The sequence below is a fragment of the Phoca vitulina genome, unplaced genomic scaffold (genome assembly GCF_004348235.1).
Source record: "Phoca vitulina isolate PV1807 unplaced genomic scaffold, GSC_HSeal_1.0 scaffold20, whole genome shotgun sequence".
Taxonomy (NCBI): Eukaryota; Metazoa; Chordata; class Mammalia; order Carnivora; family Phocidae; genus Phoca; species Phoca vitulina.
The window spans coordinates 11,095,953-11,119,257 of record NW_022589723.1 but is presented as its reverse complement, the minus strand read 5'-3'; the positions used below and the strand labels follow the sequence as shown (position 1 = coordinate 11,119,257).

The following is a 23,305-nucleotide window of genomic DNA, read 5'->3' as shown; positions in this document are numbered from 1 at the left end:
ACCTATAAAGGCTCCTATTTCCCCAAAAGTCCTGCCAACATCTGACTTTCTAATTTTTGACAATTAATAGGTATAAAGTTCTATTACTTTTTAACTCTTCCTGAACATTTTATTCCTATAAAAGAAATATAACACTGATAACCATACCTGAAACATATTGCAAAAACATAAACTAAAGGGAAAAAACTCATAAATATTGATGCAAAATCCTGAATAAATAGCAAATAGACTCTGACAGCACATTAAAATAATACAGCATATGCATAAATATACAGTGTATTATAGGATTGATTCCAGAATGCAAGAATGGTTCAATATTATCCCATCAATCAGATGATCATCTCCAAAGACTGAAATAACCATTCTATGTAAGAATGCTCTGTAAAATAGGAATAGATAGATACTTACTTAGTATTGAAAAATATATCTAGCTCAGCTCAAAAACTAGCACCCAGCTTACAGGGAGAAACACTAGAAGCATTCCCCAAAACTTGTCAATATTAAGATCTCAAATACACATACTCTTTGTATGAGTCCACTTCTAGATATATTTGCACATGTGTGGAATGATACATACACAAAGTTACTTATTGCAGCACTGTTCATACATGACAGCAAAAGGCTGAAGTCAAGCCCCCCTGCACGGCAGCACTGTTCCCTTGGGTGGGCTAAAGGAGGAGGACCAGGTTCTCAGGCAACAGGAACAGGTACTTCCCTATATACCTTCATAGATGTCTACGTTTTTTGTCTTTTCTACCACATGAATGGTAGAAATACCATATGAATAGATTATCTATGCAAAACATTACATTTAAAAACATGCAAAGAGAAAAAGGAAACACTATTTCAGCTGTTAAAAAGGATAAGTCAGCAGCAGATTTGCTGGTGTGCAGTGCCGTCCAAAAGACATTCTTCAGGATGTAAAGGGGCAAAGCAGGTAGAGTATGCTGCCATTCATGGGTTTTAGAAATATACACACATTCTCAAAAAAAAAAATTAAAAAATATATATATATAACAAAAATATAAGAAATAAAATTTTAAATAGAAAGAAAAAATATATATAAGAAGAAAATTTAAAGAAAAAGATACGTACATTCTTATAGATATTAAAACATAGAACGTATTCCAGAATGCCTCTGGAAATATACACCATACTGGTGTGTGATTGCTTCTGGGGAGGGCAAACAGGAGATTGAAAGATGAACTTGCCATCGTATGTCCTTTGTTACTGTCTGAATATTATTTTTTTTACTATGTGAAGTTTAATAGAAAACAAATTTCAAATTTTATATCCCCAGCCAGATCTTACCTCTAAGCTCCAGATCTATATTTCCAACTGCTCCCCTCAGATTTCTCACAGGCACTACAAACCCAGTAAGTGCAAAACCAGACTCACGATCTTCCCCACAAAACCTGTCCTCCAATGCTCCACACACTGTCGCCATCACGGCCCCTTCAGCTGCTCAAGCCAGAAGTGTGTGTTGTCCCCAGATCCACCCTGTCCCCTCCTCACAGGCAATGGGCTCCTGCGTCTCTGTCCACGGCACCCTCTGTGCTCGTCTTCACTGGCAGGGCTCCTGGCTGGGCGAGGGGCACCTCTCACTGGGCTTTGCCATGGTCATGAACGGCTCTACCCACAGCTGCTCTGCCCCCTTCTCCTGTAATCTCATCGTCCTGCTCCCCTCCTTCAAAGCTTTACAGCAACTTCTGGGAAGTAACATGAGCACATGGATCCAAAAAGGGCCAGAATTCTCAATAGAGTCTATGTGATTTTCCCTTTCCTGGTCCTTCCTCAAGTCATTCCTGTCTCACTATTGTCCAGCCACACCAGCCTTCTTCCAGTTCCTCCAACTCTTCCTCCCTCAGGGCCTCACTTGCCAAGCCCTCTGCCTGGAAGACTGTGCTCCCACTCCCATCTCTCCTGACACCTGACACCCCAGCACTAAGCTCTTCCTCTGTTCACTGCCTCTCACCCCTCCTGGTCGCAGTTTAAAGGCACCCTCTTCAGACCATCTTTGCTGACCTACCAGACTAGATCAGATCCTGTTTTATGTTGGCTTAGAACCCCTTCTTCATATAACTTACTACGATGATGATTAAATAATCACAAAATAGGCTGTACTTAGCCCTCTAACAGGCTTAAGGACAAGAATGGTTTTGCTCACTGCTATATCCCCAGTGCCTAAAATACTACCTACAAAATAAACACTTGTTGGATGAATAAACAGGAGTGGGAGACAAAACTAAAGGGAAAACCAAAGGCTATCTATCATCCACGAGAAGGGCTCATGTCAGCAGCAGCCTCCAGCAGGGAGAACTTCCTGCCCCAACTCTTGCCTCTGGTCTGCCCCCTGGCTCATTGCTAGCATCTGCCTACTCACCACACTGTCTGGGGACTGGAGCTGGTCTGGCAAGGCTGTGCTGCTATTGTAGCCGGAGGTAACACCAGAGGAGAGGCTTCCACTGGAGCTGGTACACAGGGAGTTGGACATGGCCAGGATGTGCAGCTTTTCTTCTTCCTAAGAAGGACAGGGGGCTGTCAACCAGCTTCTGGTGTACCTTACCCACTACCCACTCCTCCCCGAACACCACCCCTTCTCACCTCCCCAGCACCCATTACCTCCCAGCACCTCCCATCTCAACCTGAAACCCTCATGCCTCCCCACATGCCGACCCCAACTAAAAACCAAAGCTGCCTCCTCCCAGACTCTGGCCTGGGGACAGGAGTGGTCGGAGCAGGATGATATGTAAAAAGAGTGAGCACAGCTTTGAGCTGGTACTAAGAGTCCAACACCTTCCTCCAAATGCCACATCCCGATTCAGAGGCAGCCCCAGTGAAGGCTGACCCAGTCTGACATCTGCCCCAGGCTCCAGGCCTACCCTGACATCACTGGCTTGCCCCACTCCCCACCCTCAGCAGCTGGGAGATGATCTGCTGGCGGATTCTCAGCTTCTCCTGCTCAGTCTGCTCCCGTAGCCGGGCCCGGGCCCGGGCAATCTCCACCTTGGCCTCCTCTCGGGCACGCTGGTATTCTTGCAGCATCAGTGCTATGTCAGAGGCGGGGTGAGCAGACCGCGATGCCGAACCTGGGCTCCTGAGGAAAACCATAGGGTAGAGAGATGCCCTCCAACATTGTGGGTAGGTGGGTGACAGCCTTGGCCTGCTCGTCCCAGACCTATTCAACACCATCCTCTCTTTGCCTACAGTTTCGTTTTACAACCCATTTTGAGACTCAGGCCTACTGTCTTACATGGTAGGTCACAGCCACTCTGCCCACCCTCTCCCATTACCTCTGCCCCCACTTATTCCCTCCCACATCCTCCTCTTTTCCTTGCCCCATTCTCCCACGGTCACCTCCACTTGCTCACAGGAGTGTGGGACCCACTCTTGGAATCACTCCTGTCAAAGGAAGCTGCACCTCCACTCTCCAGGCCCTGCTCCCCACAGCCCTCACCCTATACACAACCTGCTCTCTGCGGGGTTCTGGGTCCACCCTTCTTACCTGGTGGTCTCCACCCTTCTTACCTGGTGGTCTCCACAACATCCTTCCTCAGTTGCTGCAGGTATTCTCTGCGCCTGCTGGGTAGGTCAGGGTCCCGGGTGGGGAGATCTCTGTTGGGCAGGAGGCTCAGGTGCTTCTGGGGACCGAGGTTCCGTGTCCAGTGGAAGTTCTGAAGTCGTTCAGCCCGCTCTCTCCGGAGGGTCTCAATGGTTTGTTTTTGCCTGAGACAAAATGTGATTGATTCACTTAAGCTGGCCCTGAATGCCCTTCTCCATCTTAAGATCTACCTCTGATCCCCAGAAGATCCTAGAGCTTAGCAGAGGAAAAAGGAATAGCCAGCTATTAGCCTTCTCTGATTCTCTTTCAGCCCACCTCTTGCCCTACCCCGCCAGGCTGGGGGCCCTTACCGGGCATAGAGCTCCTCCCAGGCAGACCGCACAGGCTCTTCAGCAGCGAATGCCTCCCCTGTCCCATTCTGCAGCACCTGCAGCAGGGCGTCTGCCTCCCCAAAGCCGTGGTGCAGTTTCGCTTCTGTGAGTTCCATGCTGAGTGAGAGGTTCTGGGCCCCAACTTGCAGGGGGATCGGCTCCCTCTGGGACCACTGAGTATCCTGGCTCTGGTCGTCAGGAGGTTGTAGGGGCTTCTGTCCCTGCTCTCCAGAGCTCAGATCACATCTGGTCCCCAGTGACTCCATCACACCTAGCCCCCCAGGAGAGCCATCCTGAACCCCATGCCAATGAGTAAATTTGTTATGCATTGGGAAGTCCCTCAGGCTGTGATGCTGGGGCTCAGGGGCCATGCACACCTGGGAACTGGAGCGCAGCAGCACCTCAGACTGGCAGGCCTTGGTCGGGCCCAAAGTGGAACCCTGGGGCCCTGCTCTATCAGTCAACTCAGAGGCAGGGCAGGGGCTGAGGGGCTGGAGGCCTCCCCTTGAAGGCGAGAAGTCCAGAGTGGACTGTGGCTCCACCGGAGATGCTGAACTCTCACCACCATTTTCTGTCTTGCTCTGCCATTGACTTGGCCCCCTACTCCTCACTGGGCCGCACTCCAAGGAAGCCAGGTCCTCCGGCACAAAGCCATCAGCCAGCCTCTGGCCCCTGCTCCTCAGTGAGGGTGGTGCCAGTCCGCTTTGGACCAAGGTGGTGGTCCTGGGCTGAAGCTGCGGAGGCGGCTGCTCTAACAAACAGACTTGGAGTTTTGGGCTCTGTGGTGGGCTGCCTGGGGAGCTTACCTCAAGGAATGACCTGCCATCACTCCTTTCTAAGGGATGCTTGCCTTCCCCACATGGAGCCCCCACTCTCTGGGAGCCACCTGACTCCTCAGTGGTTTGAGAATGATTATCCACTGGAGGCCTGGAGGTGTCAAGGAGAAGGTCTGGGCTGGAGACAAGCTCCTGGTGGCCTTCAAGAGGACAAGCTGAGGGGGCTGTGACAGACAGAGAGTCTGCAGGGAACCCCAACCCCTGGGTGCTGGCACTAAGCGTGAGGATTGGGGAGGAGGCCCTGTCCACCAACAACATACCCATGGTGCCCAGCTCCGTCTCAACCTTAGGATCCCTGACGGACTCTGCAGCACTGGGGCAGGGCTCTGGGGATTGGGAGCCACTGAGGCTCGGGCTACCAACAGCCAGGCCAGAGGGTTCCTCTGGCTGGGAGCTGGGAGGTAGGGAGGCATCAGGAGAAGCCTGAGGGCTCACAGAAGGGAGGTTCTGCCCAAAGTGAGCTTTCTGAAACCTCAAGTGGGATGGGGGTGCTGGAAGGCTCGGGGGCCTGCAGTGGGTACTTTCTTCCTGAAGTTCTGAAGGCTCTGCCATTTTCCATGCTGTTTCCTCTGCCTCTATCTTCTGAAGTGTCCCCATGACATATCTCTGCTCTTGAGACATGGTGGGAATATCTGAGCTCAGCACTTCAAGGACCACATTGACCTCCTGAGGGTTGGCCTCTGGGGCCTGAAAGTGCAGAGGTGGTAAGGCCAGGTCAGTTTGGATACACTTGTCCATGGTGGTCTGAGTGCAGCCGTCTATCATAAGGGCCTGGGTCACCTCATCTGGGGTCTCCCTCTTGATGTTCTGTTCCTTTTCAGCCACACTTGGCTGTGAGAGACTCCCCAACAGCTCTGAGGTGCTGTGCAGCAGTTGTGAGAGGTGGAGAGACAGATTATGCATGCTGGTCCAGGAGACCAGACCGGAGACTGGCACTGCACTGGTTTCTGGCTGAGCAGAGATGTCGGTAGAGCTCCAGCAGAGACTACACCCCAGGGTCTGTGTGCCCTGCTCCGAGGTGTCCATCCCGGACTGTCCCACAGGACGACCCGCCTCTGACGGATACAGCAGCATAATCTCATCTACTGGATCTGCAGCACTTCCTTCAGCCAAGAGGGGCTCACTCCTCAGCCAGCCTGCTTCATCAGGGGTGCCCAGGAACTGGGCTCTCTTGTCAGGACCCTTACTGGGGCTTGCTCCTTCAGGGCTGTTCAGGATGTGGAGGTTCCCCAAGGCACATGAGGAACCCCATACTTTCCAGGCTTCACGTGAACCCCGGGCATGTCCAATGCTGTGTGGGCTCGAGAGGTCCCGGGCATTGGCACAGGTGCTGAGGTGGGAGTAGAGTGGAGAGTTCTGGCATTCTAGGCCATTGTCCATGCTTGAACAACGGGCCATGTTTGGCGGTATCAGGCCCTGGGGTGTCTGGCCAGAGGAGACATCCACTGCACTGCCAAACACATACTGCTTCCAGCCGATCTGCACAGGCCCCTCTGGACTGGAGGATAGGATGTAGGGATTGATGTCACTGGAGTCAAAGTGTAACATTCCTTTGTCTGCTTTGGAGTGCCACTTTTCTGGCCTGGCCTGGCCAACCAGTCTCTCTGGACTTTCCTGCCAGGCCTCTTCCCGGGTACTAGACGTCCAGCTGGTCATGAAATCAGGGGTTGGCATGCAAGAGAGAGCTGATGACCTTGGGTAAGGAGGAGTGGCAGGTTTCGGGGGCCAGTGATCAGCAGTGCTATTGTCCAAGTTAGATGAGGCTTTCTGACCACAGCCCTCAGCTTTCAGAGATGTTCTCACTGCTGAATTACCTGAGAAACAGTCCCTGGGATGTGGAAACCACAATATGTTAGGCTCCTGTGTATCTTCATCTGTGGGGGAAGGAGGCTCCACACTCATGTTCAGCTCCTGAAGAGACCGGGAAGAGCTGACCACAGAGAACTGTGGTTTAAGGGAGGACCTAGAGTGTTTGGGGCCAGAGACGACTGCAATCACAGGAAGTGAGCACCCGTTGTGGGGAGCCAGCTGCTCCCTGCCAGAGGCGGGCAGGCCAGGGCTCAGGGGTGTGGGCTGTGGGGCTCCACTTTGCCCCAAAGGCATGGTAGCTGAGTCTTTGAAGCCTGATGAGAACATCTTAGATACAGAGGGCTCAGCTGCATGTGCCTCCTCTCTGCCTGCATCTCTAATCTGACAGCTGTCCAAACCACCTTCCTGGGAAGGTTGAGAATTCCTGCCCTGGGCAGGTTCTTTACCACCACCCGAAGCCTGGTCTTTCTGCTGCTCTTCCTCCTCCCAGGGACTGTCAGCTTGGTGCCTGGAGATGTGTTTTAACTTTGCTACAAACTTGGCTTGGGGATCCAAGCCACTGTGACCTCTGGACTTAGTGGAAAGTTGTGGCTTTTCTGGAAGGCATTGGATTGCATTTCCTAAATATCCATGCTGTGGTTCCCCCAGAAGCTCATTCTCAACAGACCCTTCACCTAAATCCAGGGTGTGTGGTCTCTCAGTTGTTAAAGGTGGTTCTGGCTTGGTTTGAGACTCTTGTGCATTCTGGCCACCTCCAGAGCTGTCCTGAAACATCCTCAGTGGCTCAGAGCACAAGCCTACAGAGGAAAGGGCAGCCTCAAGCTCTGTGCTGGCTTTCTTCTCAGCAATCTTTTTCTCAGGATCCTCTACTGACCTTGAGTTTCCGTTAGCCACTGAGTGGCTCAGCGAATTTGTCCCCACATGAGAGGCAGAAGGGGATGTGCCCCCTTGAGCCAGAGATAGGACAGCAGCAGAAGCAGAAGGCTCCTGAGTGCTGCTGTCTGTTGGCCCAAATTCTCCGTGAATGCCCTTGGGCTCAAGGCCAGGTGCCAAGAGCACTTCAAGTTCCCCAGAATAGCTCTCTCCTCTCTCATCCATTCCAAAGGCTCTGGAAGGCACTATGCAGGGTGGCTGGAGAGTGTGGGGGGCAGCCTTGGAACTCCCCTTTCCCAGGTCACCATCCCTATAACACGGCAAAGTGGAGGGTGGGGAGAAACAGGCAAGAGAAGCAGTGGGTTGAGGATTGCACAGATGTCGGCAAGGAGTTGTTCTGCTGTCTTCCTGCCCCCCAGATGGACTAAGAGTCCTGCTGCTTTCAATGTTCCCTAAGAAGACAACACAAAAGGAAGTCTGCTGTGGGCATCTGCACTGGGCCTCCTCCTGAACTCCCCCAGGACCTGGGCTAGGTCTTTGATCTGGCAACGGAGTCAGCCCGGGATGTGTGCTGCCAGCACTGCAGGCTTCTGCCAGCCCACAGCCAACAGTCTCCTTCCACTTCATACACTGCTGCAAGGGAGCTTCCGGTTCAACGCTTCTCAGGGCTCTAGGCAGGATGGTACCCTGTTTGGGACTTGCCCTCCCTTCTTCTAAGCCAGTGGAAGCCTCAAGGCATTGGGAGTAGTCTTGGGTACTCGCTGAGAGGCTGACAGAATTCTGAACGTCACAGGTCAAAAGCTGACTTTCAAAATAGGTTGTTTTTCCTCCCTGTGCAGCCACTAAGAAACTACCTGAACCTCCTCTACAAGTGGTATCTAGAATTCTAGGTTCTTGATGCGCTGGGCTGCGCTCCTGACCACCAGGGCACATGGCCTCTGCAGTGTCCCACAGACCTAACTGGCTTCCCTGACGTGGAATCACACCAGGGTCATCATTAGGGGCCCAAGAAGATAAGGGAGCCACTACTTTCTCTGGTATTTCCCTCCTGTCTCCTACAGCTGTTGAAGGAAAACTGCCTGAGCCCACAGGATCAGAAGAGTAAGGTGTTCTGGTTGCTTTTTTCTTTTTCTCTATGATTTCAGAACAAGAGTGACATACAAACTGTTCACCAGCTCCCAGAAAATGTCTCAGTTCTCCAGCACAATGGCTTTTGCCTAGAGTTGGGGCTACATGGGAGGAAGTCTGTGAGGGATGCTGTGGCCCTGTTTTAGCCTCCGTGTTGTGCGGATGTTGAAAGCTGAAAGGGAGGGGTGTGGCCTGAGGAACTTTCCTCTCATTAGTCAACAGATGTCCTGATTCAGCAGAGAAAGATGCCACCTGAAATCCTTGCGCTTCAGCCTCATTCCTCATCCTGTCTGATACTAACTGGTCCCTTCGTGGACACTGAGACCTACCCGGGGCCCCTGAAGAACATTCAGGTCCTAATAAAGTCTCATAGTAAGGAAGAATTTTACCTCCAGCCTCCAAGTCATGAAGCTGCTGTCCCTGGGCCTTTGCTTGTCTGATCTCCTCCAACACAGCCAGGCCCGTGGACATATGAGCACAGCGCTCTAGGTGAGGCACCCTTGGCAGGGACACAGGTGCTGAGAAAGTACCACTAGGAGAACCAAGGTCCTCGGCCTCCTTCTCTGCCTTCTGCCTCGCCTGCCGGCCTTGATTATTACCCTCTTCTAAGAGGCAGCAGGCCTTCTTTTCAAGTGGGCTAGAGACCCTGTTCAGGGAACTGGTTCTTTCTGTTCCTCTTTGTACAGCTGCCTCAGCTTCAGAAGCAAAACCCTCTCTGGGACTCAAGCCCATTGAGATGCTTCTGAGGTCCCCTCCTTGGTCTTGGGTACTTGCTGATCTGTGGCCCTCTGCCCCCACGGGAATGCCCTCTGATACGTGGGATTGACCATGAGATCCCACGGCCGTGGATATCACAGACCCACACCAAGCAGAGTGTGCCAAGGAGGAGTCCCCTCTAACATCTCCCTGAGGACTGTGGCTTTGGGGCTCTCCACTCTGATTCTGACTCCCTGCTCCAGTTACCAAGGGACTGTTAGGCATTCTCAACATTGTGGGATCCAGCACATAGTCAACTGAAGAGATGCCTACAGTATCACGTGCATGAAGATAGTCTCTTGGCAGCCTTGGACAATTCAAGGACAAGGTATTACTCGGGTCTCCATGAAGAACCGCAGAGGAGTCTGGCTGGCTCAGCAATGGGTCAATCTCCTGGCTGGAAGATGTGCCCATACAATGCTGGCTTGGGCTAGGAAGTTTCTGAGTTGATGAGGCCACTGTGTTTTCCACCTGTAGGCTCCCTCCTCTTTGCACAGCCATTTCCTCAACTCTGCCTTGAACTTTGGGCTCCTCTTGCTTAGAACTATTTACGCATTTGACAACTTGGCTTTCCCAAAAACTTTTCACAGTTTCCAGTTCCTCAAGACTTCCCAAGCCACAGGGCTGCCCTCTGGGGCTTGGGGATGCATTCCCCGCCTCGCCCTCCTTCTCAGAAGACATCTTGGCGCTCCGCTGCAATGGCAGAGCACTAGCCGATGCCTTGGTTCTTGGATCAGCACAAGTGTCTGCAAACTCTCTACAAGCTGTACATGTCCCTACATCATCACACGTGTCCCAGGAGGGTCTGTCTAATACAGCTGGGTGAGTGTGTTCTTTTGCAAACTTAATGTCTTGTACACATTCCCTTGACTTGAAGGGGTACAAGGTGATTTTCTGGACCTGGGGACTTTTCCCAATGCTACTGTTAACCTCCATTTCTCCAGCTTCGCTATACCTAAAGGTAACACCATCTGTCTGTTTTGGAGAAGATGGCTGATCTTTCAAAGACAGGTGGTTTCCAAAGCTGCCTGGCCTCAGGACATGGTCAGCCATCTCCTGGTCCCTCAAGTCCTGGAATATAAACTCCTTACTGACTCCCAGTGTGTGGGAAGCATTTAGCTGCTTATTCTGCTTGGATTCAATTTCCAAGATGCCATTTTCGAGCTGTATTACACTCCTAATTAGCCTGGCCATTTCCTCAGCACTGTTGATTCTTTTATTCTGTTTCTTTCTAGAAGGTTCTTCTTTGGGGCTTACCATTTCTTGTGACCTTCCAGGGCCCTTACATTCACTCAGGTTTTTTTCCTGAGAGCATGTAACTGACTGGAATCTTTCATATGCAGACTCTGCCTGTGGAAGCTTAAACTCTTTTGAGCTGCCTTTGGAATGAAGAACTTTCCCAAGAAGACCAAATTCATTCTTCCTCTTACCCTTGTGGGCTGGACTCTCATCTGGGGCCATCATCTTTGAGCCACTTACTCTACGATGTACTGATCTGGACTGCAAAGAAATAGCAGTTTCCCCCAGCATGTCCTTGTCAAGGGCTAAATTGATGGTTTCATAGATGAAATCAGACCTGGGCCCAGAAGGAAACTGTCTGTTCATATCAAAGGCCTGAGTCTGTCTTAGGATTACATTGTGATCTTGCTCTTCTTCCTCATCGGCCTCAGACTCACAAATGAGAGGCTTCCTAGACCCAGAATGCCTTGAGCAAACATTGCAATAGGACTGTACAGTGGCCTTTTCTCCCTCCTTAAGCGCTGAAAGACTGTGTTTATTTAAAATTCCAACTTGATTTTCAAATTCACATACTTTTGTGCTAGTAGATGAAAGAAAATGTCTGTTCTGAGCAACAAAAAAATAAACTGAATTACGGCTTTCTTCTTCAATATTTCCAGGGCACTTCCCTCTTTCTCTGCTAACTTCCTTGGTGTTCAGATCAAATGGCCTCGTTGCTGTGACCTGCTGAGATGAGGCAATCTTGGAATTCTGGTTTTGTAACAGCACTGGCAAATTATTCTTCAAATAAATATTTTGGAGAACCTGATGGTCATGACCAAAGCCCCAGGCTTCTCTGGGGGGTGGGGAAGGCACTCTTGATTCTCTGCAAGCTGGGATCTCTAAGGCAGTTTCTGTCAGGGCATCCCGGCTTTTGGTCACATAGAATGTCTCCAAGGGAGGTGGCTCCAAGGAAGTCGGGAATGGATTCCAGGCGGCAGAGTGGGGGTACCGCTTTGGACCAGATGGAAACACAAACGAAACACTTGGGTGCCTTCCAACCACTTCCCTGGAGCTCTCCTGATAGTCTACCTTCTCTTCCTGCAGGGGTGGGTAGCCACTGGGACTGAACTGCCCCTCCTGGCTTGCACTATTTGTCCTGAGAGGAGCCCAGCCCTCGGGCCAGTGGTTCTTTTTAGTGGCTATGGTGACATGACCGTGACAAGGGCTCTTCTGCAAAAAACATTCATCAGAGGAAGCCATCAGTCGAGGTTTCCCACTACTCTGAGAAGACTCTTCCAAGCTGTTCTGCTTGACTTCACATGCTTCAGTCATGGAATTTGCTACCTTGTTCTCGGCTGCAAAAACTGGTGCATTTGTAGTTCCAGAAGTCAATGATTCTACATCTGCTGAGTAAGTTCCACTATGACTCACCTCTTTCTCTCTAGTTGTAAAGAAATCTGAAGTACCTTCTAACTCAGCACTCAAACTGTCCTGTTCTTTCTCTGCTTTCAAATGCCTAATTTTGGATAAATGGATAGGAAAATTGCTGAAATCCAGACTGCTAGATACCCCAGAACCAACTGGCAATAGAGTATCTGTTTCTTTGCCAGAAGCTTGGGTCAAGGAGGCAGTGTCTTCTTCGAGGGAGGAGAAAGCTGGCCTGGGTTCTCTTACAGCCTCCAACACAGGATGGGACAGTTCAAGAAGGTACTTCTGCTGAAGGGCAGCCCAGTCCCTCTCATGGGCACTGCCTACATGAGTGAATGAGGCAGCAGAGGCAGCCAAAACACTTGACACACTGGAGTTGTTGGATACTTCAGAGTTGGCCTCCTGGGCTGTGTCAGGGATACCTCTGGCCCGAAAGATGCCAGCAACTCGTGGCTGAAGAAGCCTGTAAGACCCCCAGAGAGACAGCCTGGATGTATCAGAAGCAGGGATTGTGTACACACCGCTTACGCAGCAGGGCAGCTCAGCACCATCTCCAGATAGTTTGGAGCTATAGGGCAGGAGTGTTTCTGCCCCTGATGGCTTTAGTTCTTCCCTATTTTGCCAGTGTCCAGGCCTCTCCCAACCACGGGGCTGAGATTCCTGGACATCTGGACTTGGACATAAAGAACCCATTATTCCTGAGGTGCTGCTGGAATTGATCTTAGAGTCACAGGAAAACCAGGAATCCATGGACAACAGAGGGCTCCCTCTTGAAAGTTGCAGGCCTTGGAGTGTGTTTGCCTGTTCAGAGGAGCTTGCTTCTACCTCTGACTCAGGTTGCTCACAGCGGGGCTGGGGTGGGGGACCAAGGTAAAATGAACTGCTCATTGGCAGGATGGCATCCAGCCTGGTTCCTGTTCCGTGGTTGATGGGACCAAGCCTGTACATTGCCTCCTGGTCGGCTGTGGGCAGACTGGAGGTCTGTAGGTGCCAGAAAGTCTCTGTGGGCATCTCATCAGCTGAACTGAAGAAAGGCTCTTCTTGCTGATCTTCCCTCAGTTCCTCCTTGGCATCAATCAGGCTATCCAGAGAAAAGCTCCTGTGAGTTTGGGTGAATAGTCCACTGTTTGAGGATGTGGTGAAGCCCCTCACAGAGGCTCTAGCTCTGGCCCTGCGGTGGCCATGGCCTTTGGGAAGATAACTACTCCTTGGGCTGTCTGGTGGGCTTTCATACCCCTTCTCAGCCAGCGAGTCCTCAGATATCTGGCCGTCGTCACTTTCAGAGTTCTCTGGCTCTGGGAGATCCTGTTCCTTCCCCTGGGGGTCCTCTGGCTTCAGTGGTTCCATTAGGGCTTTGGCATAGACACAGGAGAGAGAATCCACTGAGTAACTGCTATCTGCATCAGATAAGTCACCATCTTTATCTCTTACATGGTCCACTCTTGGGCTGAAATCTGTAAGTGAGGATGTGGAGTCTGGGTCTCCCACACTGTGTTGCCCCCTCAAAGGGCTGCCATGAGGCAAACAAGAGGACTTTTTGGCAATGTCCTTGACCAGAACCCTCTGCTGCCTTTTTGATGCCCTGCTTGGAGGAGATGGTTTGGATTCCATCCAGAAAGTCTTGGCTGCCTTTCCATGCCCAGATGCCTGTTTGGGTCCACAGGGATGTGAGGCACTGCAACCGTCTCCCTTAGCAGGCCTGTGGGTCCCAAGGTTCCCTTCTTTTCGCCACTCTGCTCGTGTGTGGTCAGGGTCTGATAGTCCCCTACCCCTCCTGGTACAGGTGGAGGGGGTGAGTGCATCTCGCTCATCCCTTAGCTTTAGCTTGTTAGCTGAATGATCCAGAGATGCTAAGCTCTGGGACGCCATCCAACAGGGCTGCTTACCCACTCTTTCCATTTCCTGGACGCTGGCAAACTCAGAACTCACAGCGAGGCAGGTGCCTGAGGCTAAGGCTCCTTTCCTTGCCAAGGCCCCCTTGGCAGTGCAGAGATACCCCTTGCCTGAGGAATAGAGGGCATTCTTACTGAAGTGTCCTGTCCTTGGAGGGTAAGAAGCAGCCTGGGGCAAATACTCTTCTGATGGAATCTTCTCTGATATTTGGTCAGTAGGGTCAGGCATAGGAGGTAACATGGGGGAGGGATCCCGATTCAGGAAAATACTGTGGAGAAAAGGAAAGCCATTTTAGAAAAGTAAAAGGCCCTTATTTCCTGCTCACAGAGGGAATATAAAGTCCCACTTATTTGCTCGGAAAGAGGTTAACAACTAGGCCAATGTCACTGTCCCCTCTAGCCTTTGGGGTCAGAGAAAAGCTCTACAGGGACAAAAGGCAACTGTGGACTAGTCTTGGCTTCAGAGAAGCCCAGGGACACTCTGCTGCTCAATTTCTTTATCTTATAAAAAGACTGAACTGAATCTGAATCTAATCATGCCTTTAGGGAACACTTCCATTAATAGGCAGTATGAGGAATCTAAATGACACTGCAAGGAATCAAACAGGCAAATCTATAAAGTGGCATCTTCTACAGAACTGATCCACTTTTAACAAATCAATGATATGAAGAAATAAAAATGAAACAGAAAGTATTATTAAAAGGAACTTAAAAGACATAACCACATGCAGTGTGTGATTCCTACTTGGGTCTTAATTTGAACAACCAACTGTAAATAGATATTTTTGAGGCAATTAGAGAAATCTGATATGGCCTAGGTTTTAGATTATATTGAATAACTGATCTTAATTTTGTTAGGTGAATAATGACAATGTGATTATAAGAAAAGTCCTTGTATTTTAGAAATAACATGATGTCTAGGAGTTGCTTTAAAAATACTTCATCAGAAAAAGGACGGAAAGGAGATTAATGCAAGCATAGTAAATCTTGGTAACTGCTGAATGTGGGAGATAGGCATACTATACTCTCAACTTAGTTTATGTTTGAAAAATTTTAATAAAAAGTCTAAAAAAAAAGCCTGCCTAGTACTATGAAGACCAGAGAGGTGAGCAAACAACCAACAGACATGAACTGTATACATACTATGGGCAAGGCCCTGGGGTAGGCGTGGAGGATATAAAGAAGCTGACACAGTCCCCTACTCCATCCTCACCTTGACTGAAAGGAGTGAAGGAGAAAAAAAAAACAAGGAAGATCCCAAATTGGACCTGGGAGTCAGAAAGATAGTGTTCCACTCGCTTAGGGTCAGGAAGCTCACTTGAGGTGGCAGGACAGGTGGGAGGGAGAGGGAGGAAGCATGTGGGAACCGAGTCTGGTGTGAGGAGAGATGAGATGGAGGCGGTGGCAGGACAAACACAAGGAGATGTACGTAGACAGCCACGGTCTAAAGAGCAGGTGAAAAATGAGGCTGAGATTCTCACTTGGAAGATATCACCAAAGCAACAAGAGTTGCCACTCAAAATGGGAGAAGGTAAAAGCCTGAGTCTTAGAAGATCTCACCTACAGAGAAAGAAGAGCAGTCAAAAGAGGGAAAAAGTGGTGGAGAAGAGAGGAATAAGCAAATCTTTCCATTTCACAGACTGAGAAACTGAGGCCCTGGGAAGTAAAGAACACCACCTGAGCAACAAGGCAGTAAACCTCAGCCAATGATCCCAGGTGACCACCGCTGGCTGTACCTGTGCAGCTGGGGCAAGTACCGGCTGCAGAGCCTTCGGAGGCTCAAAGAACTGTAACCTGTCCGTCTGTTTCTATGTTGAGGCCCTGGGGCCACGGCATCAGTGCCGGGTACCCGGTATGGGGACTTCTGGGTGCAGTCATCCTGGAGCCAGCACAACGCCTTGGGCTGCTCCAGTCCCTTCTGGGCCTCCAGCAGCCCCTGCTTCCTGATGATTCTCTCTAGCTGGAAGGAAGCCTTTCTTCGCCAGATGTCCCGCTGTGCTGCCCGAAGTACGTTCCTGCGCCCAAGCTGCAGTCGCACCTCCCTCTTCTGGCTTCGGACCAGTGGATTTAGCAGAGTCTCAGGATCTGCCTGAAGCCAAGCACCAGGTGGCACACGGGCCTCGAGTTCTTTCTCTACCACGTGGTCTTGCTGCTGCTGCAAGCCAGCCAGCCAGGTCTCTTCTCCGAGCAGCCACTGCTGGTCTGGGAACCAAAGACTCCCTGAGAGAAAGTCAGCACCTCCCTCCCTGCCCGTGCAGCCTAGACTCAGACACCTCTGGTTGTGGCTGGACATAAATGGAGGGCAAGTGCTGGCGAGGGGTGATGTGGTGGATGAGGGCTACCGGGCCCCCTTACCACAGGGCTAGGGAAGGAAGCCCCCAGGCCTTAGCACATGCTGGGGCAGGCAGCAAAGCATGGATAAATGTGCACGTGAGGAGAGAGCAGGGGGTCCATCACTCTGAGGGGCAGTAAGGAAGGTAGCTTCCTTATTCTTGCTTCCAGCCCCTCATAAGAGCCTCTGGTTTCTGAAAGAGGGGAGAGAACACCTAATACCGAAGATTCCATCATATCACAAAGAAAACAAAGGAGAGAATACGGAAGGATGTGGAAGCATGAAAATGAAGAGATGAGAAGGTGAAGCAGACACGGTGAGCAGTGGGCACCTACTGTCTTTAATTTGCCAGCTGATGTGCGCCTGGTCCAACTCCAGATCCTGTTTGGCTCTAATCTGTCCCGCTAGGATTCGCTGCCTCAAATCCCCCACGTAGTGCTGCTGCTGAATCTGGGCCCTGTGGGGCGCCTCTCCAGCCCTCAGCAGCTGGTGGTCCTCGTCATTCTGCTCTTCCAGCACTCTCCTATCACAGAGGGGCCAGGGTTACCCAAGGGAAATGCAAACCCAGTTCAGGACAAACCAGTGGCAGTCTAAGCCTTTCTGAGAGCCCTGAATTCAACAGGGCAGAGTGGGCTTTGAACTTCTGGCAACTTAGCACACATAGGCATGCTGTCACAGGCAGTTCATGATGTCACAGTGCAGGAGGGGAAAATGGTCCTTAGACTAGCATATTCTTAGACTGTGAGTTGACCAGAAACACAGGTTCATTCTGGTTAAGGAAAATGACCAGGAAAGTAAAGCAGCTTTAAAAAACACAAACATTTTAGCTAAATCAAGAAGCTTTGTCCTTTAAAAAATAAAAAGGTCTGCTTAAAACCTGCTGGAAACAGAGTAGAACAGAAGCTCCAACAAACACTGTGGGAATGGAAACTCTCCTACATGTTCAGAGATTATGATTCCATCTCCATTTTGTGAAACAGAAACCCTCTGTGACCTGGGAGTAGGAGACAGCCAATCTAGAGGAGAGAGAACTTATATGCACACCACACCTGTGTGTGTGCCTGGAGACCCAGAGGAGAGCTGGTCTCCACTCAAGGGCGGTTCTCAGTGAATGAGCCCAAGAATAGGGTTCAAGAGTTTTAGACTCTACCATAACTTTCAGAAATATATGCTGAAGTACCTACTGGTGAAACTCTCTGGGATTTATTTAGATCCAGTCAGGGGAGAGCAGGGGAGAGTGGAAAGGGAGTGGGGATATAAATGAAACAAGATTAGCCATGATTTGATGACTGGTTGTGTATTTGGAATTCTCCATAATACTAAGTTTAAAAAGAATTCTAGATTGCAGTCATGCTTTATTCTGCCATCAGGTTCTTGTGTGGCCATGGATGAGTTAGAGCCTTCCTCTGAACACTGACAGCTTCTACCTGTGTGGCTTTTCCTTTGGTCACACATGGCCTCCTATGCAAGGACCTCACAGCAAGGTCTCTCCATCCCTGTCATTCAGGTTTCTAAAGGAGCCAAGTGCACGGCCATTCCAGGTGGTGGGAGTAGGGAGTGACTGGGAGGGATTGGGATCTGCTGCAAGCTAATAAAAAAGCCCCAATCTGCCCTCCCTTAGCCAGCCCTTAGACTTCATTCCAGTCCCAGGATGCCATGCCTCTTCAAGGCCCACTTAATGACTTACACTACATAGTCTGAGCAGTAGCACTCTAGGGGGTTCACCTGGCTTACATCTGCTACTTTGTACAGCAGAATAAAATCACAGAGGGTATATCAAAGCAGAGCTCCATAACCGATAGCCTATAGGCCGAATGTGGTCCACTGCCTGTTTTTGTGAATAAAGTGTTATTGGAATACTCATTTGCTTATGTATTATCTAGGCTGCTTGAGTAGCTGCAGCAGAGACTGTACGGCCCACAAATCCTAAAATACTATCTGGTTCTTTACAGAAAGTTTGCTGCCTCTGCCTTAGAAGAAATTGTGATTTCTTAATGCAGGCTTCAGAGGAGAGTGAAGGATGAATGGGGAGGGGGGAGTGTGGGTAGGAGGTGACACGATAGCAATTTCTTCCCTGGGAAGGAGGCTATGAGGTGACTCAATCTACAATGGGTCCGAGGACTTGGACAGGCCCAGATACTTGAGTATGCTCTGGGGAAAACTGGCACTGACTGCTATGGGCAAAAGGCCAAATACACACACTGGAATGTACAGAAAAAAGGAAAAGCACCCTTTGTCACATGTAAGGCAAAAGACTAGGGACAGCAGTTAGAATAGAAAACCAGTTACACCGAACAGATAGAAAAGGCCATTAATGGGAAACATTTTATACATGTATTTATATGTATCATGCCTGCATTACTGCTCCAAATTTTGTCTGACTACAGACATGGCTGAATTACAAACATGACCATCAGAAGGTCTTAGACAAACCCAGCTAAAGTCCAGACCATCAGATGCAAAGAGCAGGAAGGGCATCTTTATTCTTAATTCCCAGAGAGTATTCACAACTTCCTTCTCTCCCTGTCTCCCAATCCTCAGATTCACAATTTGCTTCTCCAGAGTAGACAACTCCCTCTACCCTTCCCCCAGCAGCGAGCCAGTCAGCTTCTGCGGACCCAATGCAGCTTCCTTCACAGCACCAACAAGACCTGCAAGGGGAAGCTGTCTGGGATGATCACTAGAGACACAGCACATTCACCTGAGATGCCACATGCCAGCAGACTGAAAAATGGCTCCTCTGCTAAGCACATCAGTCAAATGTGTTTTCCACCCAGAAAGCAGGTGGAAAAAAAAAATACCAACATTATGTTACATATCTGGGTAGACTACTACTTGCAAGTCTTCAGTTACCTGCCAGCCAAGGACCCCTGTTAGATGACTGCCCTTCATCGTGGGTGGCTCCAGCATCTCCCCGCTGCTGCCTGGTCGCCTGCTTGCCAGGACTCCCTCACGCCCTCCCCAACCCTCTCCCCCAGGCCTCCCAGCTGCTTCGAGGCCTGACAGCTTCTGCAGCAGAATGCAGCAGTGTGTACTCACTAAGGCGGCAGTGGCAGCAGCTACAGGGTCTCCCAGGCTCTGAGCACTTAAGGTTAAGCCCCCAAAATTCCAAAGGGGAAATGCAACAGTTTTCGAGGACAAACTCCTCTCTGGTCTAGATCACTGCTGCAAAGGGTAAAAAGATGCAGACTGGCCAATCTCCTCTGGCTCTGCAGTTAGCTCCAGCTTTGCAGGCTCCCCATGAGTGCTCCTCCAGAGAGAAACACGAGGGAAGAAAATTCTAGGACAAGGAGAGGCTTTAGAGCCAACCCCACCAGAACAGATGAGACTCTCATGGAGACACAGCCACAAACCCAGTCTGGGAGCCCAGCTGACAACAGGCAGTTTTCTCCTCTCTCACGGGTTCTCTCCCTGGTCCCTCTGCCCAACCACAGGCTTGAGCCCCACTCCACCCCACTTCCACCAGGGCCTGGCACACAGATGCTAGCTACGGGAGCTGCATAGGACCAGCCCAGCCCACAGGCTCCTGGAGCTGGTGCTAAAGACTGGAGGCAGTGAGTGGGAGAGGCCTTGATTCTCCAATCCCTCTCTGTCCTCTCCAAATGAAAGGATGCATTCTTGGTGTTGCTGAAAGGTCACATCAATACCCATGCGCTAGAGAGCTGAGAAGACCTTAAAAAGGCAGAAGACCCATGTTCTCTAGGGTGGATGGGTCAGCTGGGACAAGGTGGGAGGCACAAAAATGAAAGGGAGGCTGTGTACCTGGGCAGCTCTGAACAAGGGCCCCCAGTAGCGGGGCTGGCAGCGTCAGGTAGCGGGCAAAGCACTCCACATGTACTTGCTCTTTCAACCCCTATCACATGGATCTCTTGGAGACAGATGGTAGTATCCTTACTTAGGCTGAGCCAACAGACTCGGAGACTCAGTAACTTGCCTAAAGCCACACAGCTTTTACTTCAGAAATTCAGGACGTGATGCAGCTTTATCCAACTCCAACGTGACTTTTCAATATCACAGCTCATTAAGCTGCAGGGCTCTCTTCTCTGCACACCTGTGAACTCTGGAAAAGACAGAGCTCCAGTGCATCTTCCCAGCAGAAACCGGACCTAAGACAAGGCCTCCTTTCATGACTGCACTCTGACAAAACAAACGCTCCAGCTGCTCCTTAATCCGCCTTGGCCTTGATACACTCCAGTTGTGTCACCTCTCCCACCTTCCCTGTCACTCCATAGAGTCCTCCGTCATGCAACACTGGGGCCATCCTGCCTTAGACTCTGCCTCATCCTATGGTCCTTAGCAGCCCGCACGTGAGGACTTGCCTGCTGTTCATGCTCCCTGCATCACAGCACTTCTGCTCCTACGTCCAATGCCCCTCACCACCAAGGTCAGACCCAAGACTGTCATCAGCTGCCAGCAAATGCTCCTGGCCTGAGAAAAGAACAGCTAGATCCCTCTTGAAGGAACCAGGGGAAAGGGCCATCAGAACCCCTCCAGAGCCCCGTGCTCATGGTGCTAGGCAGCCTCCCAACACCAGGGATCTCACAGACACTGAGTCTCCTGCTGACATTTTCTATAGAACGTCCCCAGGTCAGAGGCTACTTTGACTTACAGGAAGGATACCACTGTTCCCAGTATCCGACTTACAAGACATGTAGATCCGGGAAGAGCATTCTATGTAGAAATGGATCAAGAATGACTATGAAGAAGAAAAGTAGTTGCCACCAATCACATAGAAAACTCTGACTCCATGTTTCCATGGTCACAATGCAGGCGAAGTGGGTATGAGAGGGCAGAACCCCAAAATATTTGCATATTGTTCTGGGAGTTTCTGACCCTCTTATGTGTAGTTCTGGACCCTTGGTATTGAGAAAAAAAAAAGATTCTCAGTCCCATACTCTCTTTAAAACCCTGGAGGAAGCCATAGTCCTGGAAGTTGACACACCCTATGAACTCACACACAGGCAGTCCAGAATTTAAAGGGGAACACAGGGAGGTAAGTTCAGAAGCAGTCTCAAAGATACGTATGAACACGTCACATTCAAATCTTGACAGAGGAAAGCGGCCATAGGAAACATCAAATGATATACTCCTTTCAGTGATGAACAAACTTACAATACTGAACAGGAAAGGAATGAAGGCCAAGACCGCTTCCTTGCCAACAACAAGCTAAGCAGCTAGTTCGGGATCCCTCAATCACTTGCACAGGCTTCACTCACTCACACTCACCTCCCCCATCCAGCTCCATGTTGTAAGAGACTAAGTAAGAACAGTAGGTTCCACAGCAGAAGGAGCACATGTTTCTCACCTTTTCTTCCAAAGCAAAGGGCAGAGACCCAACCGGGATGCAGTGACATCTCCACCCAAGTCCAACCACTCCAAAGAGCCACCGCCACTGACAGCCTCTCCGACCTGGGCACGAGGAAGAAAAGTGGTGAGGCTGCTGTCACCACCCCCAATCCAAGAGAACGAGACAAAGCTCAAACTTGTCCCTCAAAAAGGAGAAGCAGGGAGGCTGGCAGCCACCTTGAAACCAGAGCACACTCACCTGCCTTCTCTGCCGCAGGACAGCGGCCTCTGCTGGGTGGTTGAATCGGAACTTCTGTGCTTTCCCCAGGGTTATGACTGCTCCTGTGACAGAGACAGGTGAGAATTAATCAACAGCTCACGTTCTGAGTAGGTATTATGTGTAGGGCACCCTTCTGGAAAACAAAATCCTGCCCTCAACAAGTTGATAACTTAGGTGAGGCAGTAAGATTCACTGGATGTCGCACAGCGTATGTACTGAATTAACAAAATGAATAGGAGGAGTTCTGCTACTCCAAGGGAAAGCAAAATGAGTTCCCAGTGGAGTAGTGAGGGAACGCTTAACATTAGATTAACAATAGTAGTAATAGTAATAGGTTAACAATAGTAGTAATAGCAATGATGATAATGAGTATTTACTGGGTGCCAAGAAGTGTGAAGAACATCACATGAACTAGGTCATTCAATCCTCACAACAATCCTCTTATGGCTTTTTTACAGATGAGAAAACTGAGGTTCAGAGACCTTCCCAAGGACACAGGTACAAATTTCAGAGAGTCATTCTCCACCCTGGAACCCTAGAATTAAGGCTTCTTTGTTTATGGGAAGAGGGTGGTATTAGGAAATCTTCACATCTCTGAGTGCAGAGGCTGGGTGTCCCAACTTTAAAGCCTGCTTCACTGAGCTCTCTGGGTTTGTCCCATGAGAATGGAGAGAGTCCATCCCTCATCCTGGCATAAATAGAGCTATAAGCAGTCTTACCTTGGGTCAGACGACAGGAGGCAGTAACCTCCCGCCCATTGACTGTGCAGCGGGCCCCCCGGGCAGGCCGCAGAATGACTACCCCACAGGCACTGGTGATAGTACAGTGGTCTCTCTCAATCCACTGCCCCTGCAGGACTATACAGGAGATGGGGGTCAATGGGGTGGGGAGACAACCCAGGGGAACACCCTTTCTATGAGATCAGAATCCACATCTGAAAGATCTTAACATTACGACAAGAGAAGAGGAGCCACCACCTGAAACCACCCAGACCTGGATCCTCCCACCGTGTGGGTCTCCTCCTACCATGTCCCCGACCCACGACCACAACATAGAAGCAAAACAGGAACAGTCCCTTGATCTTCAGAGATACCTTCTTCTCATCAGGGGATCATCAGGCTCCTCTAAAGAGACTGGTCATGCATGACTACCTGCCACAGTGCCAGACCCAAATGTTCTAGCACTTACCAATGTCCTGTTCCTGGTCTGAGTCAATCCTTCCTATTTTTGTTGTCCCTTCCTAAAGGAAAACACAAAGCCCTTTTAACAAGAGTAAAAAGAGACACAGCCTGCCCCCAAAGCAGAGTCTACCTGTTGGAGTGTTACCACTGTCTTCCCACGCCCACCCTGGCATTTTCCACACCACTTCACAACTTTGGTCTAGGCTGTTCTGACCGCTCTGCCCACTCACTGCAGCCCAGGAAGCCCCTGAGAAGGCGGGGCGGGGGGGGGTGGTGGTAGGTGGGACATAAGAAAGCAGCACCAGCTCTTTGCAAAGTCAACAAGTATTGGCAAACTCCCTTCTGTCCCA

At 50.3% G+C, this 23,305-nt stretch overlaps 1 protein-coding gene across 4 annotated transcripts in view; it reads right to left on the bottom strand.

The window, feature by feature from the left end:
- STARD9 (StAR related lipid transfer domain containing 9) overlaps positions 1–23,305 on the bottom strand; it is a 127,865-nt gene that overhangs the window by 14,648 nt on the left and 89,912 nt on the right. For 2 of the 4 annotated variants that reach the window (XM_032418061.1, XM_032418062.1), the window contains exons 17-26: positions 22,963–23,014; positions 22,494–22,631; positions 21,754–21,836; positions 21,514–21,617; positions 16,544–16,731; positions 15,613–16,078; positions 3,913–14,145; positions 3,529–3,726; positions 2,914–3,097; positions 2,384–2,521 (exon numbers count right to left, since the gene is read on the bottom strand). In XM_032418061.1, coding sequence (XP_032273952.1) covers positions 2,384–2,521; positions 2,914–3,097; positions 3,529–3,726; positions 3,913–14,145; positions 15,613–16,078; positions 16,544–16,731; positions 21,514–21,617; positions 21,754–21,836; positions 22,494–22,631; positions 22,963–23,014 — 11,784 coding nt within the window. Of the gene's footprint in view, positions 1–2,383; positions 2,522–2,913; positions 3,098–3,528; positions 3,727–3,912; positions 14,146–15,357; positions 15,575–15,612; positions 16,079–16,543; positions 16,732–21,513; positions 21,618–21,753; positions 21,837–22,493; positions 22,632–22,962; positions 23,015–23,305 lie in introns of those variants that run through there. The other 2 variants (XM_032418063.1, XM_032418064.1) reach the window with 2 other exon arrangements.